The 19,332-nt window shown below is 49.2% G+C and overlaps 3 protein-coding genes across 5 annotated transcripts in view; 2 read left to right on the top strand and 1 right to left on the bottom strand.

The window, feature by feature from the left end:
- Positions 1-814: 814 nt before the first annotated feature.
- LOC128307387 (serine/threonine-protein kinase Smg1) lies at positions 815-18,201 on the bottom strand. 3 transcript variants are annotated; one of them, XM_053045194.1, is made up of 10 exons: positions 17,851-18,201; positions 17,532-17,671; positions 17,180-17,366; positions 16,731-17,020; positions 16,485-16,633; positions 10,100-16,422; positions 9,627-10,029; positions 3,165-4,748; positions 1,818-3,087; positions 815-1,739 (listed from the first exon to the last, which is right to left on the bottom strand). In XM_053045194.1, exons 5-10 carry the CDS (start codon positions 16,557-16,559, stop codon positions 1,531-1,533), a joined length of 9,864 nt encoding a protein of 3,287 aa, XP_052901154.1. In that variant the 5' UTR covers positions 16,560-16,633; positions 16,731-17,020; positions 17,180-17,366; positions 17,532-17,671; positions 17,851-18,201; the 3' UTR covers positions 815-1,530. The 3 variants fall into 3 exon arrangements, with proteins under 3 accessions (XP_052901154.1, XP_052901153.1, XP_052901152.1); XM_053045193.1 differs by having other exon boundaries at positions 17,532-18,201; XM_053045192.1 differs by having other exon boundaries at positions 17,180-18,201.
- LOC128307343 (histamine H2 receptor) lies at positions 7,622-9,535 on the top strand. Its single transcript, XM_053045127.1, has 3 exons — positions 7,622-8,049; positions 8,152-8,449; positions 8,519-9,535. Exons 1-3 carry the CDS (start codon positions 7,622-7,624, stop codon positions 9,377-9,379), a joined length of 1,587 nt encoding a protein of 528 aa, XP_052901087.1. The 3' UTR covers positions 9,380-9,535.
- Positions 17,543-19,332, top strand: part of LOC128307388 (uncharacterized) — a 17,268-nt gene continuing 15,478 nt past the window's right edge. Inside the window, exons 1-3 of the mRNA XM_053045195.1 lie at positions 17,543-17,663; positions 17,749-17,803; positions 17,867-17,983. Of these exons, the coding sequence (XP_052901155.1) occupies positions 17,924-17,983 (60 nt within the window). The 5' untranslated portion in view covers positions 17,543-17,663; positions 17,749-17,803; positions 17,867-17,923. The remainder of the gene's footprint in view (positions 17,664-17,748; positions 17,804-17,866; positions 17,984-19,332) is intronic.

The raw sequence follows: 19,332 nt of genomic DNA, 5'->3' as shown, positions 1-19,332 counted from the left end.
TCGGGCACCGGCACAGCTCAGCTCGTCGGCAAACTATATTTAATTTATAGTATGACGGCAGTGCCGTATTTTCATCGGCAAACTATATACTCAGTATAAAACCGCATGCAATTATGAGGTGCGATCAGCATCTGCTGGTGGCGACGCTTTCTTCTAAATGCTTTTACGTACATACGTGTTTATATGAAGCATTTTGTGGACAGTGTTTTTGTGTGTTTAATAAAAGTTTATTTAATAGAATAGATAGTTTGATCTTCGGATTCGTGATTGAGTTGAGAAAAGGGATCAACGGCGGATCAAACGGTAGACGGAATAGGTGGTCGCCTAGGGTCTCGCCGTGTTGGAGGCCCCAAAAAATATGTGTAGTAGTTAAAGGTGTATACATAGGCCCCCTCTCCTTATGCTAGAGGGGGCCCCGAAGGGTACCACAAGAGGCCCCTGGAGAAATTTGACCGCAAACTACCCATGGGATGATTCAAAGTGAGTTCTGGAGGCCCTTCTTACTGCGCCTTTAGCTTTGCCCCATTTCAAGGGCCTCAATGCCCCCCAATTCATCGTTTTTAAAATTAGAGGCCCCATTTATAATAACGCCCTGGGCCTCCAAGCGGATTGATCCTCCACTGTCTATAATGACGAACCTTTAGATGAACAGTACGACGACCGCATTATAGTCAAATGAATAAGATTCGTCGGACTAAGGAGATCTTGACAACTGAACTTGTGGTGTTGAAGAAATAATGATTAGTGGACCTATATGTTTGGAAAAAAAGCTTAAGTATATTTTTTTACAAAAAAACACTACCCAGTATTCATTGCTCAAAGTTTTAATTTATTTACTGTACACTATTTATCCTTACATTGGTAAATAATGAACGACGAAATGAAAAACAATAGGTTTGAGTGCACGATAGCACAAAAACTAGCATTCATACAATTCACGCAAACACACTCACGCAATACAACTATACAATTTACACATTTCCGATAATATACTCGCAAATCAGAGCAACTTAAAAATGAACATATTTAATCTAACCTTACTTAACTACGAACCGGATTGCTTGGTTACTATGTTCAAACTAGCCTATTTCTCCTATGTAGTTCCTTCGACAGGGTTCGTCTTATAGCGTAAACAGAATAAATCTGTTGGTTTACTTTTTGCTTAGCAGTTAACTTATCCCTTTTCCGAATTATAAAAACTGTTTTGCGTGCCAACACAATCGCTGGATGGTGTTTTTTTCCGTTACGCTAAAACTTTCATCAACACGATATGAATTTAGTATTTGTTTTTCACTAAATCGTATCTTCATAGCGTAGAAGGTGCAATCAAACTCAACAGCAAATTATAAGCATAATTATAAGATGAAAAACTAAATTCATAGAAGAGTTAAACAAATGTAGTAACAGTCACATGTGAGAGTGACACAATCTATGACCAACCGGGCGTCTCCATCCAACTAGCAACAACGAATTAAACGTAACGTAACAAACGTAACGTTTTTTTTTATGTCGTAGCGTTGTTTTTTTTTCTTAAACCCATGGTGTCCAGCCTTCGTAAAGCACGGCAAGATTACTCGGGTCCATAGCTTCATCGATCATCCAGATCACCTGGTCGGAGATGCCACTGCGCCGTTCCGGGTCCGGATCGCGCCCTTCCAATTTCATGCGAATGCGACGCCAAACCGACACAGCGTAAGCGTTACGCTTTTGCTCTTTTTGCTCCTTCTGTTTCTGTTCTTCTAAAAAAGGGGGTAGGTGAATAAATAAACTACATTTTATTTCCTTTTACCCAACAATGTTACATTATTTTAACTTACTTTTTTCAGGTGGAGCAGAATCATGTATATGGACGGAGGAAGAGGCACCGTCGGTGCAGATCGCATCGTCATCATCTTCCTCGCCTTCCCCATTGTCTCCCCCTTCGTCCTGTTCCGCATCATCCGGTGGTTCGTCGAACTGGAACAGCTGCTCGAAAACGTTGTTAATTAGAGTAAGCAATTCGTCCACCATCTCAACGGCATCGTCAATCGTATAGGCCGGTGCGGTTGCATCGAATACATCATTGGACGGGGTTACGATCGCTACTACCACCTCGGGCACATTCTGCAACAGATCGAGAAAGCGTCGATAGCGCTGAAGATAGTCGCGCAACGCCGACGAACCGCCGATGCGCAGTTGCGTGCGCAACAGCGACCGAATGTCACCGACAATATCATCGTGCGTGTGCTCGAGCGTTAGCAGTCGCTTGGCGGCGGCATGCAGTGCCGTATGCAGCGTACGCTCATCCTGCTCCAGGCGCGCAATGTTCGTCAGCACCTGGTCGGTCATGTCATCGATCAGCGCCCTCACGTTGCTGATCCACGTCGGATCGATGGAACCTTCCGGATCGAGCAACTCCACCAGCGCTTCCTCCGTCGGTGAGACAAACGATGCACCGCGCAACGTATATCCGGTAAGAGTCTTTTGCCATCGTTCCATCAGCTTGCTAAATTCATCCGCGAGTGTCGGATCGTCGAACCGGCTTGTACTTTCATAGCGCAGTACCGCCTGCCCGTAGCCGAGAATGTTCTCTAGCGACCCTATCCAGCTACTGCTGCTATCGATGTTGTGTGAACTGTTCCGCTCGAAAGCAACCGGAAGTTCCAGTGGGCAAAGTGGCGGATGGGCGGCCGATGCCCACGCTAAACGATTGCGCAGTGCTTCCGTGTGGCGCTTCAGTTCCTCTAGCGCTGCCAACAGAAGCGGCGGTATCGATACGAGCGATTGAACCGCATCGGACAAGTTCTGCATCCACAGCGCATTGGTGGTGTTGTCTAAGCTATGATTTCGCGCGGATATGTTCGGCCCTGCATCGTGCATCGCACAAATTACCGACAACGGTCCACGCCCTGCCAAACGCAGCCGAATAAACCGTTGAATGAAGCGATCTACCGAGGTGAAGATGATTGTATCGTCGTGCTGACTTTGATGGGGTAGTGCTCCATTTCGCAACTCGTACATCGTTTGCAGTTTTGCTGCTTCTATAAGACTTTCGCTAAGCACGGATATTTGATTTGTAGCACGTTTGGGATGGTTGTAGTGCCAGATCTAGAAGAACCAAGAGTAATACAGTTAGATTAATGTAATGCAGGTAAATGTTTCAATAATGTAGAAAGGATACTTACGCTCAGTAGCATTGTTTCGTCAAGCTGATTGATAGTGTTACTTTGACTAGTCAGTGTCAGCTGACACATTTCCAGCCAGGGTACGCTTGTTGTCTTGAGTAGTTCGTCGAACGCTGAAGCTACATCGCCGGTCATATCCTCTTCTACCATTAGCTCTGTCCAGCTGTCCACTAACATGCGAGACATGTCAACTGCTTCGCTTATAATTGCGTCGTCCATTTGGCCTTGTCGTAGGCACTGTTCTACGTTCAGCACTAGCTGCTCGAACTGTTCATTCAGCTGCAGCTCACGATCATTTGTTGTTTCGTTCTGACATCGATTTAGTAACGGTATCAACAGCTCATAAAACCGCTGCAAAGACTGGTACTCTGTCGCTGTACGACGCAAACAGTCCAGTGCATTACCGGCGATAACACATTGGCTGACGCATTCTTCCAGCAGGTGGTTGGTTAGGTGTGACATCATCTGCACCTGCACCATCATTCCATCCACGGTAGTACGCTCCGCATCTATCAAGGCACGATTCAGCACCATAATGCTCCGCAGATCTGCAAGGATCTCTTTTGTTTGGTGTTCATCCGCTGCGTCCTTGGGCTGTAAGTCAAGATTTGGCATCTTCTCCTGTTCGCGTACAATCTGTTGTGCTCGTTCGAGGGCCACCGCCGGTTCTAGACTACCTTCGGTAAGCTGCCTATACCAAGTGGCGTAGTGATGCAGTGGATGATTATCATTCGCGACGTTTGGCAGCCGTTCGCCGTACTGCTCGAGCAGGTTGAAGATGTTTGCCGCAATCGGAGCGGCACGTCGCTGCAATTCACTGAGCTCCGTGCGAGCGAAGGTGTATTGTACGTATCCTGGGTCGTCCTTAGGCAGGAAGGCCACCAACAGTTGTTGCGTATCGTCGTCCGGCTGGATAAGCTCAGGTACGTCGGTGAGCGCATACTTTAAGCGGTTCAGTTGCTCACCGTCGATTGCTTTGCGATACTGCTCGTACTCCTCTAGCTGGTGCGTGTACAACTCCGCCTGCTGGATGAGATGCTCTCGCTGGCCGGCATACACCTCCTGCAGGCGTGCCCGCGCACTCAGTCTATGTGCCAGGCTCGCCAACGGGTGACTGCTGAATGCTGTGTCGAGGTACTCCACCTCGCCGATCAGCTGCGATTGCTGCGACAGTGACGTGCGCAACCGTTCCGACTCCGCCAGCTCGTTCCGCACCTCGCACAGATTACGCAGATACTTCTGCAGGCAGATGAGATGTTGCAGCAAATCGCTCCGGTTCTGGTACCAGTCGTGGCGACATTCGGCAAAACGCACCGCAAGCGTGTCGCGTGTAACTTCACGATCCAGCTGCTTCTTCGCCTGGCTGATGTAACGCGACGCTCCGCCACCGGGTGCGTTAGAGGCTGCGGCTGCGGTAGAGACGGTAATGTCGGTGGCCGTCATCGGTAATCCGCTACCGATCTCTTCACCAATCGCCCAATCAACCAGCGGATCGTACACGAACGCTTCCAGCAATGTGAGCAACGTTTCCCTACCTTTCTTAAGCGACTTCAGCACGTGCTCACACGCCAACCGGAAGGTACCCTAAGGTAAGCAAAGAGAGAGAGAGAGAGAGAGAGAGAGAGAGAGAGAGAGAGAGAGAGAGAGAGAGAGAGAGAGAGAGAGAGAGAGAAATTGGTTATTGTATTTTGTAGCAGTACTAGTCGTTGAATGACGATATCACATCAAAACGGAGGTGATAAATCTTTCACCAATGAATGCGCAGAATAATATAATAATTTACAAGTTTGACGCACAACAACAGCAACAAAATACCGTGTACACGACTTCCTAGCGCGGAAGTTCAAACAAGTTGCGCTGTTTGTTTGGCCTCCCCCCTCCACGCCATAGATAAACAAGTCAACCGCATACCTATCATCACAATGTGCATCTGTTGCTGGAACATGTTACATATAATATTACAAACGTTAAGTTGTGAAACTATAATAATTCAACGTGTACTGCTTTATGGAAGAAATTGTTTCCAACAATAATATCCTTTTTGCCCTAGATCATGTCTAATAAGTGGAATAGTTCAACAATTGCAGATATATTGAAGATAGCTTAGACATCATCCTCATAATATTTTTTCAAAAAAGAGTTTATTCACGGCACATCTTGACCACAGTGTGCTTGTATTACACATTTGTAATGAACACCACGAGACGGAAAAAAAATCCACCCAAAGCTCTAAACCTCCTTTTCTGGTGAGGAGGTCCCCTGCTGCGCACAGGTTTATAGCAGACCCCCTCAGTTTCGGGGCTAATGGTGCTCAAACTTATCATGTGCCGGTTGTTATCGCTAAATCTAGTTCCGTAATTGTCTCTTTCGTGAACAGACACACATCACCACCCATGGACTCACGTACTCAATCGATTATTCATTAGACGAGGTTCAACAGTTCGTGAATCGTGAATACCCTATGCTATATCCTTCCGTTCGGGCGCTACTCACTGGGTGGTTTTGGTACGCAAAAAAAAACTAAGATGACGTGTGCCTGTGGTTACGCACCTGAAACATTCGCACGGATCTTTACATCTTTGATCCGATAAAACTGGTGGGTCGTCAGTCGGGAGCGAGGGGTGTTTAGACGAAGAGAGACCCCCACTAGCGAAAATACACATTAGGTGGAAAAAATATGACAGACTGGTTAGAGTTTCAAGTAGGTAATTAAAAAAATAATAATTCATTCATAATAATGCTCAAAACAAATGTGAGATCTACTTGTAAAAGTACGAGTGTAGGGTGTTTGCATACATTTGGGCTTCTTCGTGAATCTCCATGAGCGGGAAGTGATTAGTTGCTACCTGTTGAGTGTGACAGGCAGATTTAAGGGTGGGGGCCCATCATATAACAGAGCAACACTGTGTTAACCTTCTCCACAATTGTAGCAGCAATGAAGAAGACATCAGTCGTACAAATTTACTTATGCTGGATAGACATCCGAGCCTCAGTGCGAAGAAGCGAAGGGAAACAAATAAAACGGAAGAAGCATTATACTGCACACACAACACACAGGGGCTGATGATGGTTTTCTCTTTAATTTGATGATGGGCTGTGTGTGTGTTGGGACTTCACCATATCCCTCGATATTGCTATTTCTTGTTTCGCTCGCATCTGTCTGCTTTTTGACTTTACATACTTTGGTGTGTTAAATGCTAACTCATGTACACTTGGGGCTGTTGCTCGTATGACCGCTAGAAGATTTTGTTTGGGGCATTTTTCGGATAACAAAAAAAAATCTTCGTGAGGATGGCCCAAAACACTAAGCAAATTGGATCTCAAATATCGAGATCCAGCCGAAGAAGAGTGGCTGACGGAGGCAGAAACAAAAAAAAACCCAGTGAGTAGTAACGAATTGAACCGGTTCTTTGGTGCCTACAATTAGACGCCCAGGAGGGATGAATATTTTGGTAGCAGTGGAGTACTTGCTGGAAAGGTGTACAGCTAGGAAAGTGACGCGAAGTGATCACGCACAGAGAGTCAATCAGACATCAGACTTTTTAAACTGAAACCGTCTTTCAACTGTGAAATTGGCAATATTTTCATCATTACTGACGGGTTTCACCGTTTTTGAGGAGTTTTTCAAGTATTTTAGAACGGTAGTCGGGGAATGCGTTTGTCAGTCACCACAAACTAGTAGATATCATCCACTTTCGCGAGCACACGGCTACAGACAGACAAAGCACATCCGGTGGAGGAGATGTATGGAATGATATCGAGAGGAATATTGTCATATAGGCACATTTTTTGTCCCACACGATCCGGCACACGAACGCGTTGTTCTGCACCGGTGCCCGACGAGGGCTTCCACTGTTTACCATACGACGTCACCATCGTGTACCATCGATACGTATACGAAGACGATGGGTTGCTTTTTTTTAGGAGTGAGTAGTAGAATTCGATCGAGCGCTTGTGTGGCTGTGGTTCGGCTCCGGCAAAAGGAGGCGCACCAGTGACAGGCTATCGGTAACGTACGACGGTTGCAAGCGCATCCGCGACCCCGTTCGCAGCAGAAGGGTTTTGTTCCTATCGGGAAAAATATGCCTCTTTAAGGCTGGACCTTGACGCGGCCTGTGTGGTTTGTGTGACGGTACAAAACCCCTGGCATCTGCCAGTGAAACGTTGTTGAGTGATTTCCGAGACCACGTGCCGAACTATCGCTCCTACACACATCGTTGAAGTGTTTGCAAAACCCGTGGTCAAAGTGTGCGAAATGGAATCACCTGAAAGATAGTAAATTTGGCGCACCTTGGTTAGATGTTTAATCACAACAACAACAACAAAAACACCCCCCAGGAGAGAAAAGAATTCAAGAATTCTTTCTGCGAAACAATATTCGTTAAAGGCAGCAGACAAATCAAGGTGTTAGTTCGTACCACGCGACAATCAACATACAATCAAATTCAGCATCTGGTATGGCATTGCTGCGGGATGGTGTGATGGCCACTACCGACATACCGAGCAGCAGTATGATCCCGTTTGCCGACAGAGTGAACGAAATCCATCAGGATCTCGTCATCTGGATCACCATCGACGGCATCCTGATGGTGTGCATCTTCAGCGGCAACATACTGACGATCATTGCCGTCTGGTATTACCGGCGTCTGCAATGGTTAATTTCGAACCTGTTCGTACTGTCGCTCGCCATCTCGGACATCTTTGTCGGACTCACGCTACCGTACCATCTAGCATTCTACATGGGTGTGGATCTTGGCCGCCACAAGCATCTCTGTCTGTTGCGCTTTTTCGTGCTAATCATCGCGTGTAGCGTTTCGATCTGGAACCTGATAGCGATTGCCGTTGATCGTTATATCGCTATCTGTTATCCGCTGCACTACACGAGGTATAGTGTTGCGCGGAGCTATTCTTAAAGGAATTTGCTTGCTGCATGTCAGCTTTGCAATGCATTTATTGTTTTATTTTTTTTTGTTCCGCTTTGTTTTAGATTGATGACTAAGCGCACGGCCCTGACGATACTCGGATTTGGCTGGTGTCTGGCAATCTCTATTGCCACCATACCATTGATTTGGAACAAATGGGAAACCGCGCAGGAGTGCGAGTTTGACGAGCTATTGCATCCGTGGTATGTGGCGGGTGTTATAACGCCCATCTTTTCCGTCGTTTGGCTCTGCCTGTTTGTCGTTTACTGGCGCATCTGGCGTGAGGCTTCCAAGCACGCAAAGCAACTGCGAGCCCACGGTGGAGCATCGGAGCGTTCGTCTAGCGACTGGAAGTCGGTGCAGGTGACTGGCGTGTTCAAACTATTTCGATGTTGGCAAGCGAGTTCTAACACTGATCATCACCTTCCACAGGTTGTGCTGCTCATCATGGGTTGTTTTACCTTCTGCTGGATACCGTACTTCGTAGTGGTGCTGACGCAGATATTCGCATTCGTTGAGGACAGCTCACCAACGCTTTACAAAGCGGCATTTTCCCTAGCAATGGCCAACTCAATGATGAATCCAATTATCTATGCGTGGAAGAATACGCACTTTCGGCATGCGTTCAAACAGCTGCTCACCTGCCACAAACCAGTCGTCCCGCTGGAGGTCGCCAACGGCGTTGGTTCGTTGGAGCTGGCAGCGGCAAAATCGTGCCCGGAAATAGCAACGGAATCGATGGAAAACATCGGTACGCACCGGGCAGCAACATCGATCCTTACCAACCATAGCAGTCTGGCGAGTGTGTCGACCGTAACACCGGTGCCCTCTTCCGAGCCGGGTCGCTTCGAATCGCTGGTTGTACTTGCACAGCTCGCGGGCGGAGAGCTTGTCCGGTCGACCGATATCACCGCCAACACGACTATAAGGGTATCGCTGAGCAATGAAGAATTGCCCGCCATGGTTAGCAATAGAGAGGGACCCGGGATACCAGCAAATCCACCGGACGTCACGTCGGATACGCTAACGACTTCACCGTTCCCACCGGCAAAGTCGGGCAACGCATCCACTCACATCATTGCAGGGAATATTATCATCAATAACTTCAACCTTTACGATCAGGCTCGTATGGCTCGATTATTGCGTTGCGAGTGGGCTAACAGCACCCCGAATGGGACGGCGGAAAATTCTGCCGATACGGCCAGACCGCCAATGGGGACAATGGCGCAGCCCCCGGAAACTGACACTCCGTTGACCGAGCAAGAGGTAGCTCAAAATGTAACAAAACTTTAAACGTAAACTAATGCACAAAACACGACGAAAGGTTTTGTAATCCTTTTAAAGCAGAAGTAAGCAAGATGTAAAATGTTATGGCAAAGAAACACAACGATTGAAAAACAGATCGTTCCTGTTTGTTCTTTTCCCAACCCATAAAGACTTTTAAGCTGAAGTAAACTAAACATTATACAAATGCCTTATTTGATCATTCGTCACCCTCTGAAAACATTGTAATGTAGCAATGAAGAGAAACATCACTTACTTCGATGCCGGTTAAGCCCAAGGCCTCCTCCAAGTTGGGCGTCATCCGGAACGGTACTTTTTCCGGCACTCGCAGCGTTTTACCCTTCTCGAAACAGACGTTGTAGTCGATGTGCACGATCTCCCCGGTTGCCAGCTTCACCAGCACATTGTCCAGGTGTCGATCGCCCAACCCGATGATGTAGCCGATCACGCTCATGACGGCAAGCGATAGCGAATAGCTGCGGACGACCTGTCGCCAGCTGGATGCCGTTGCACTGTGGCACCATAGCTCTTTGGCTAGCAGGTCGCGCGGTGTTTCCTGCTGCAGCTCAGCCAACACCTGCTTCAACACCGGCAATGGCCATTCTCGCCGACTCGCATTAGCTTTCAGGCCGTGGCTTTGCAGCAACGGTGTAAGTTTGCTAAAAATTACAAATAACAACCAAATGTCAAATCTCTCAATACTGAAATCAACGCTACACGGATACTCACTTGTAGAACAGCTCCGATGGGCGTAGTGCGGCACCACGGCTACTCTTCGATTCTTTCTTCTGCAACGCTTCGCGCTGTTGCCATTTTTTGTACAGCGAGAATATTGGTACGGTGTTGTCGACCCAGGTAATAAGCCCCGAGCGTGGGCCGAGCGGTATGACCGAGTAGTGTTCCGCACGGTAATGCGTCACGTTACCGTTACAATCGATTGATTTGGTCATCATGAGGTTCGCTATCGACAAAAACTGCATGATGCGTTCGTCTAGGTGCAGATCCTCCAATCCCTTCGACAGATAACCGAACCGACGTCCATCGTTACCGCAGAACGTTAGCTTCTTCGGTCGCGTTTTTGTTGGCAAAATTTGTATGTTGTTGTCTACCGAGCGTATCAGGATCGGCTGTCGGCTGCCGGCGAGCGTTGTGTCGATACCGGGCATTGCAATGGCCGTGTTGGATAACCGCAACAGATTCGGGCTAACATCGCCGAGGCGCAGAAAGAGCGAGAAGCGTTTCTGGCTGCGCTGCTGCAGCTGCGTGTAGAGCGTCCGGAACCGATTCCAACCCTCGATCGGTCGGCTAAAGTCGGCCGGTTCGCGTAACTTCGCGAGCATGTGGCGGATGTACCGATGGTAGCGCGTTTGGAAATGGCGCTCGTGACTGGTTTCCGCTTTCCGCGAGGTGATGCCGTACAGCTGCTCCAGCACGAACAGCAACGGGCGCAGCAGTAGCCGATGCTTTTCCGCAAGCAGTGCGCTCCGCTGGTTGGTGAGCTGACCGGACGCGTACAGTCGCCCGTACTCGCCCTCGAACATCGGTATGCGCTTGGTGTAGTCGGCGTAGATCTGGTGCAGCGACACCACCCAAAGCTCTTCCCACAGCAGGGAAATTCGGCGCAGTTCGTGCACGAGCGTTTGCACCTGCTTGACCGTGTCTGGAATTTCGCACGACAGAATGTCCAGCAGTGCGTTGAAGCAGGAACCCAATCCTGATGCACCGGCAGCGGGTGGCGGCACCGGTTCGGTGGTGTCATTAATTCTGCTTGATACCTCCTCGACACCGTCCCGCAGGACATCCACCACGGTTAGCTGGCCCGGTTCCTCCTGCACCGAACCGACCACGGCCGGGAAGATGATCAAGTGTGGTGCGTCCTTGGCAACGCGGCAAAGTAACTCCGATACGCGCCGCCGCACGTACGGTTCGTGATGGGCGAGGCGCGAAAACAGCTGCGGTGTGATAACGCGCCACGGTTCACTCGGTGTCGTGGCCAAACCCTCCTCCAGCACCTCCTTCAGCCCGAGCGCATGCTTCACGATCAAGCGGAGCAACCGCAGCGTCACCGTGACCGATCGGGCCCGTTCACTATCAACACCCTCGGACGTGGTATCGTTCCTTCCGGTGGATAGTTGCAGAAAGCGAAAGTACGCTTCAGCCGCCGCCTCGTAGTAACCGTACACGGCTCGATGATTACTGCGCCATATGTCGATAATCGCGTGCAGACGTTCCGGCGGTACGGTGCTTTCCAAACCGGGCATGGCACGATGCAATGCATCTAGCAACCCGATCGATCCGATCGTTGCTGAACTGTCGAGCTCTAGTTCGTCCGCATCGTCCGTATCACGGTCACCATCAACACCGACCACGATGCGGGCCGGCTCGTGTTCGTTCAGTATCTCCACGATACGCTCGCAATCGTCCAGCGTAACGTTCGGTCCACCCAGTATCGCTACCACCTGGTCCACGCTGATGCGCGCACTCGACCCATCGGCCGCACTGTGCTCCACGATGCGCTTGCCCCACCGGTACAGCCACGATCCCAGTGCGAACCATGCTTTCGCCAGCGGTGGGCAACGATCCACCGCACCCTTCAGCATCGTACCGATCAACCGATCCGACGGGCCAAAGATCCCATCATGCTGCGACGCTAGCGGTTTCACATCGATCGATGGTAGCTGATGGCCCAACCGCTTTACACTTGCCAGCTCATTAGCCGACGACGGTTCACCAGTCTCGCTCGCCATCCAGTCGCTGATGGTGAGCAGAAAGCGTGCGACCCGTTCCGACAGCTGGGCCGTCCGTTTGCCTTCCTGCTCGGCTCGGCGCCGCTGCAGCACACCGTCGATGGCGACCGCCGCACAGGCAGCAAAGTCCATCGCCTCCAACCGCTTACCCGTTTGACAGTACAGCCACTTGCAATGCTCGTACACGGCCCGGGACAGGTTCTCATCCCATAGCCCGTTCGGTGGCGATGGACCGTACCTGGTGAGTGCAGCCGCTACCTGTTCGAGTGTGATTCGTTGCTGCGGCCGATCCGCCCCACCACCATCCACGAAATCTTCCAACCGTGCAACCAAGTTCGACTTGTGGTAGTACTTCTCCAACTCCCGTCTGCTGAGTGCGTAATTTTTCTCCTTGCGCCCACTCGATACCATATCAAGGCGGAGATCGATGTTCTGCTGCTTGCCCTCGTAACCGACGCTTGCATGCGCTAGCAGAAACTCGGACCACGCCAGAAGCCGCATCAGCGTGAGCGTGCCATAGAATTTCTCTACATTCAGTGACCCAAGTCCCGCACCGCCACCATCAAACGTGCCGGCAGTGGCGTCCGGTGCCCGTATGCGCTGTGCAATCTTGTACAGGATATGGTTGGTGATGGTCAGCTGGAACAGGTACTCGCGGCAGCGCGTCAACAGACACTCCTGCAGGTAGCACTGGATCAGCTCCGTGCTCGCATCGATCATACGCTCACGCTGCTCTATCTGGTCCTGCAGTATAATGCCGGACAGACTGTTCTCTACCGCACAGATCATCTTGTGGCAAGAGAAATCATTCGGGATGTTGTTCCCAACGTCCACCAGCTCCCACTGGCTAATATCGATAACGCTTACGTCGTGCGTTTCCTCGTACCGTATGATCGAACGGATCTGGGCTGCCGTCACCGTTATCAGTGGGATGGTAGCCCGTGGCGAACCGCTGCTTTCTTCCGCGAGCAGAAACTCGTACAGCTGCCGATAATCACCGGTAAATAGCAGTGACAGTATCGTTTGATCCACGATAAAGTCGCGTATGTGTCGGTCCATCCCAACGCTACCGGGATCGGCCAATATACTACGAAATCCGCTCGCTGCCGTCTCGCGATGACCGGACGCTTCCTCCGCTGCCATTCGTATCCAGGAGTATTTGCGACCTGTCAGCCGTTTGCTCCATACGTACACACCGTACAGTGCATCCGACTCCCAGTTCCTTACCAGCGCCCACACCAACGACATCAGCATGTGTTCGAAGATCGGATCGGCTGTCTTACCGGCGGCGACCAGCTCTCGCAGAACGGCCTCCGAATATCGGATCACCATCTCCGGCTCCATGCAGTGTAGCGCGACCAGATCGACCGCGGTGCGGATGCGCGTAAACCATTCCGCACACGTCTGCTGGTTGACGCGGAAAAATGTACGCGCCGGTTTTTCCGGTGCTGGCAACGCGTACGCCGTACCTTCGGCAGCATTGTAGATGGACTTTTCGAGCGCTTCGAGAAACCCGAGCAGTATGCGGGCGTGCCTTTGGTTCACGATGGACGTCCCAATATCACGGACGTGAAATTTATCCGTCAGCGCTAATATACGGGCACACTGCTTCACGATCGACTCGATGCGCAAAAAGGTGCCCTGGGGTTTGCCGAACGGGGTGCGCAGCTTGTGGTTGACGCAAAGTTGGGCCGCCTCCCACTGGGCCCACGGTATCAGACAGCGCAGGTCCCTGAGTGCCATTTCACCGTACCGGGACGGTTGATCGAACGAACGGGTAAGCAGTTCATGCAGAAACCCACCAGCATAACCCGCCCCATCGCGGCTGAATGTGATCCGGTTGAACAGGCTACGGAGATCTGCCATGCGCAGGGTGGCGGAATGCTGCAACCCATAACCACCACCGCCCTGGTAAAGGCCGTTTTTCAGCTCTCCAATCTGCTCCCATCGTCGTCTATTCACACCGGTGAATTCGTTCACCTGGCGCAGCGAGTGGCGCAACGGTAACTTCGAGAAGAGGACGGTGTACCGTGTCCGCAAGCTACCGTACACCGAACAAAGCTGAACACAGCACGCTTCGGCAATCGCTTGGTAGGCGGACACGTGCAGGCTCGTGTACTGACAGGCGGCATCCAGACAATCAGCACACCGTAACCCGATCGTTTCGCTCTCGCTGCCCTCCTCGACGGCAACCGTCCCAACGTGTACCAGCAATTGATTGAAATCATCACAGTCGTGCAATACGTCATGGTAACGGGTGGTTTGCGTTACAATCGCCAAACTCCAATCGAGCAGCAGCAGCAACAGATTCGTTCTGCGTGGTTCGTATCTGTTCGACGGACGAACGCTTCGCCACTGTCCAAGGATTGTACCGAGGAATCGCAACACTAGCCCAAAGTGATCGGCCGTAGGGCTTTCCGGTGGTGCGTCCCCATCACCGTCCGACGATTCAGCGCGGCTGCCACGCCGAAAACGATCCACCATACCGTACGGCCGTGCCGGTTGTAGCAAACTGCTGGACGAGATGAAGTGATTGTTTGCGCTGCAGTGATGATAAGCGGTAAGCAGTACAGCATAGTGCAGGTGCGCATGGACACGCTGATCCCACAGTCGACCATCGGTCGGTGCTAAACGCTCCAGCAGTACGTGCAGCACCGGTTCATCCTTGAGGGTCCACGTGATAAAGATGGAATTCCGCGCCATAGCAAGCGGGGAAAAGAGCAGTAAACTAAACTGTATACGGTACTGCAATCGCAGGATATTCGCATTCGACAGCGTCCGGCTTCCAATTGCTCGCAGTTTCCCTAGCGCATCGTCGATATCGGTCAGAATGCAATTGTAGGCGGTCTGGAGTATCTCCACGTGTTTAAGCGTTAATATGTGATGGCACAGCAGTAACAACACCCGTTGAACCGTTCGATTTTGGCGGTAGCGTAACGCATATAACGATCCTTCCTGGAATAGCAACGGCAGTAACGTCCGTACACGGCGCTGCTGTACGTCGGCTCCTTCTGCAACGATGTAGTGGAATAGCAGATGTAGCAGAGCGCCGACCTGCTCGTCGCTATAAGCATCGATGTACAGTATCAACTTCCGGATCAGACGATCTAAATCCTCCTCGGTAGTTGGCGAATGTAATGTTAGCTTCAGCATGGTGAACTCACATATAGAGGCAACCACTAAACCGGTAGGCTGTGCATCCAACAGGCGAAACACAATCTCCATAATGGTGATACTGCAACAGTCAAACCGCGTCAGCTCATCCTCTTGGAGCACAAAAGCATCCGCTGTGTGTGTGGTCGTTGAATCAGCCAAACACTTCAACACGCTATTGAATGCGGTCAACAGTGCACCGAACAGACGGTTCGCATCGTCTCGTTGCCGTTGGTCGTTATAGTCGACGTCACCGCATAGCCCATCGATGTCTTCGCTGAACTGTTCGAGCAGATTGAACGTAACATCACGTTTTTCGTACCAGTACTGCTGAAACGCCAGCAATACCCGTGCGCAATGTAGCTTCACTTTTGTCGATTGTGTATTTTCCAACTGCCAGCCGACGACAATGTCAACGATGTCGCTAAAGTGCGGGGCAAATGCTCTCGGATAGCCTTCCGCTAGTTCTACCATAACATCTGTTACCAGCACAAACACCTCCAGCACATCGGTAGTTTCCAGGATCTCCTGCAAAACTCCCAGCAACCAATTAATTACACTGTCGGGCTTTTGGCCTTCTCGGTCCAGTATGATCGCCTGCCTAAGTGCAATGAGTGCCGAACGGCGGATCGTTTTGGTCTGGTTAAGGTAGCGACCGATCCAGCTACGCAGAATGGAGGTGTCGGTCGAATTGCATAGTAACACATACAGCATCATGCCAAACAACTGCGCAACTCGATCCTGATAATCACGGAGTCCATTCTCCAATATAGAGTTTATCGTGTTTGCGAGGATGTCGAACGATTTGCGAACGTAGGTTGCATTCGATGGGTCCAGTATTACCAGCTCCAGCCGATCACACACCTTTAGGAACACTTCTGGATTGGTCTCAACCATCAACCGCCGCAACAATTTCGAGATGCGCATATCCGCCGGTATGTTCGCTACCTCGTGAGGCGACGAACCTCGCGCATCCAACCCGGTACGATCCGTTTCCGTCGCCAGCTTACGAGCACGGTCTCGCCGCTGGGATGCCGCTTGAGTTCGTGTGCTCTGGTAACGTTTACCACCGGTTGGAGTTCCCGCCGTGCCCAACGATTGCTGGTCGGAGTCATGGTTTTCGCCCGGTGATATACGGTTCGGTTTGGTTTGCTGCAGAACAAACGTACGTTAGTGTTACGAGATTACCCGTGAATAACATTATGTGCCCTTACCCGTTGATGCTCCGTTGGCTTCTTTTTATTACGGCGCGAAACCCTTGACGTTTTTGTGTCTGTTTTGCCTCCCATGGTCTATCCTGCGACATGTCGGCCCTTACGGATAAAGATTTTCTACCTCATTGACATGGATAATCTGCAATGATCTGTAAAAGGAGTGCGAAAAATGATTAGGTATCATAATGACTTATTTTCAAATGATCGGTACATTTATATTTCATGGAGATAAGGCTAGGCACTTACGTTCCTGTTCACTTCGAGCTAGAATATGTATATGCCGAAATACATCTGTTTGAGAGCTTTCAACTGTTAAACTTTCGTAGTCAGTTGTAACTCAAAATGACCGTATCTCAATGGCCACCCACAAGAATGAGCAGTTTATGTCTTGGCCGCTTCTGGTTTTCTGGTCACAAAATTGTTCGTCCAACAGCCTGGCAAGCGTCCAGCCGTACGAGATCGGAGCCGGCGTACCCGCCGGACGACGCGGTCACAATTTGCTATTTATTCCTTGGTAATCGAATGTGGTGGCGATGCTACTCCATCCGGTAATCAAAATATGATGTGATAAACGGTGCCCGTGTTTGACGTTTCGATCGTGTTGACGCATATGGGGAAAGCAGAACAAATAGCATCACAGTTGAAGCATTATCCGTAGAAACCTTCTATACTATCTCCATCAGCGTGTTACTTACTTCAAGCATTTCATGCCATGCGGCAATGCTAATGTTTGGGACGGCAAACAAGCTATAATTTTTTAGTGTCGAAACTAATTTAACAACTCCGTGAAACAGTGCAGCTACACAGCTAAACGTAAACAAGTGTCAGTATAGGATAGGGCCAGTATAGTCACTTCACATCGCAATGCATGCTTTGCCGACTCTGGGAAAATGTCAAAAAAATGTAAACAACTCCTGACAGTGGATTGTTTTGATGCGAGTTTGATACACGCGTTGCAATAACTCGTAAGGTGTCGTATATTCCAGTGCCGCCGGAACCAAACGTATAGCATACACAGCTGTTTTGTTAACTACAGTTTTGACTTACTCATTTCAAGGATTGAATATACTGCTAGGTGATAAATATATGTTCATCGTCGGCGGCATCATGACTAAGAAGAAATGGTACAAAACCTTTCGGAAGCGTTCTTTGCTTTGTGGATGCATTGCTGCACATTCGGTAACTTCCTAGAACGATTAACGATTGAATCTTTGTATTCTTTATCTAGTCAACCAATCTAATTGTATTCTTTATCTCATTACAGCTCTTCTTACTGGAATACTAAACATAGACTGCGAAAGCGAGGTGTTTCCTCTTGAGTAAGTAGATATCAACGCAGTATAATATTTGCCTTTATTATACTCACTGTTATGTTGTTGTAGTTTGTTATTTTTATAGAGACTTTGAGCTGGGCAGCTACATTCGCCTCTCTCACTGTTATGTTCTTCCAGAATGCTGCTATTGCCCGAGTTTTTCAAAAAACTTCTTTCTGGTGTTATGTATGTATATATGTTTTATTTTACAAATATATTTTTAATTTATTATATAAAAAGGGTCGAAAATATGCATTTAGGATGTATGGTTCTCTCGAACCGATAGTTCGATCCTAATTTTATTGACCCTTCCTGATTGTTGGCTTGAATGCCACACGTTTTTCACCACCTTACACGACTTGGTCTTTCGAACGAGGATTGGACGGAAACTTCCCGTCGGAGTGTAGAACGATAACTCCTCGTCAGAGAGCAGAGCGATAACTAATTTTGTTCGGACATGCCACCGCTTTTATATTGTGCTGGCCATGTCTCGAACTTTCCTATCACCGCATAATTCGTGCTCGATCCTGTCTGTGTTTTCGTTGTTCGCCTATTCCACGAAACGTATTTCGCTATCCCTTTGTTTTGGTGATTCTCCTACAAACAAGGGTCTTATTGTTCTCCCGTTGACCTAACAAACTTCCCAACTATCATTTTATCAGTTCATCCAATTCTCCCTAGGTGTCGCGTTTTCGTGTCCTAGCTAACAAGTCTTGTCGCTACATGCATATCTACTGTGAACGATATTCTACTCTGTCTTCAACGTTCTACAACCATCATGAACTAATGTTTTTTTAACGGTTTGCAATTTTTGTTTTCTTTTTCCATAATATTTATGACACTATTTATGTCAAGAAGGGATAGCAGCTGATCATACGTTTTGCAAGCACCCTTTGCTAATATACCTGTGGCGTCCAAGGCAAATAGCCAGGACACAGAAAAGCGCCATCTAGAGTTAAATAGGGAAAACAAACAAAATGCAAATGGTAAAAAACGAGAACAATGAAGTCCTTGTTTGTAGGTAAGACCAGAATCGGTAACAAAAGGACAGAAATTCGCGGAACAACTTCTTAAAGGAAAAAGGACATAGAGGAACGAAAGAATAGGCAAACAGACAGGATCGAACACGAATTCTGAGGTGATAGGAAAGTTCGAGACATGGCCAGCACTATATAAAAGCGGTGGCATGTCCGAACAAGAGGAGTTATCGTTTCCCCGTCAACCGACGAACATCTCGTTGTAACCCCAGGAGGACCGAAGAGCGACCAAGTCCCGACGAAGAAGGAAGGAGGAATAGAAGAAGGGCTCCGAACTACGGAACAACCCCCTAAATACCTTTCTATTTTCCAACCACCATGCCCTCCTCTCAGTCAAACACGACACGGAATGCATGGTCGTAATTGACTCCAAAAAATGCATTCCATCACGTCGTGCGGTGTGCGGCTTTTCTCGGATTATGGCTTACCTGGGCTTAATTAACTGAAGCTGTTTCAATTACGTTTAGTACTGTGCCTCTGTTATGACTAGAAGATGCT

This window comes from Anopheles moucheti, chromosome X (genome assembly GCF_943734755.1).
Source record: "Anopheles moucheti chromosome X, idAnoMoucSN_F20_07, whole genome shotgun sequence".
Lineage (NCBI taxonomy): Eukaryota > Metazoa > Arthropoda > Insecta > Diptera > Culicidae > Anopheles > Anopheles moucheti.
The sequence above is the reverse complement of the archived record's forward strand: the minus strand, read 5'-3'. Positions and strand labels throughout refer to the sequence as shown.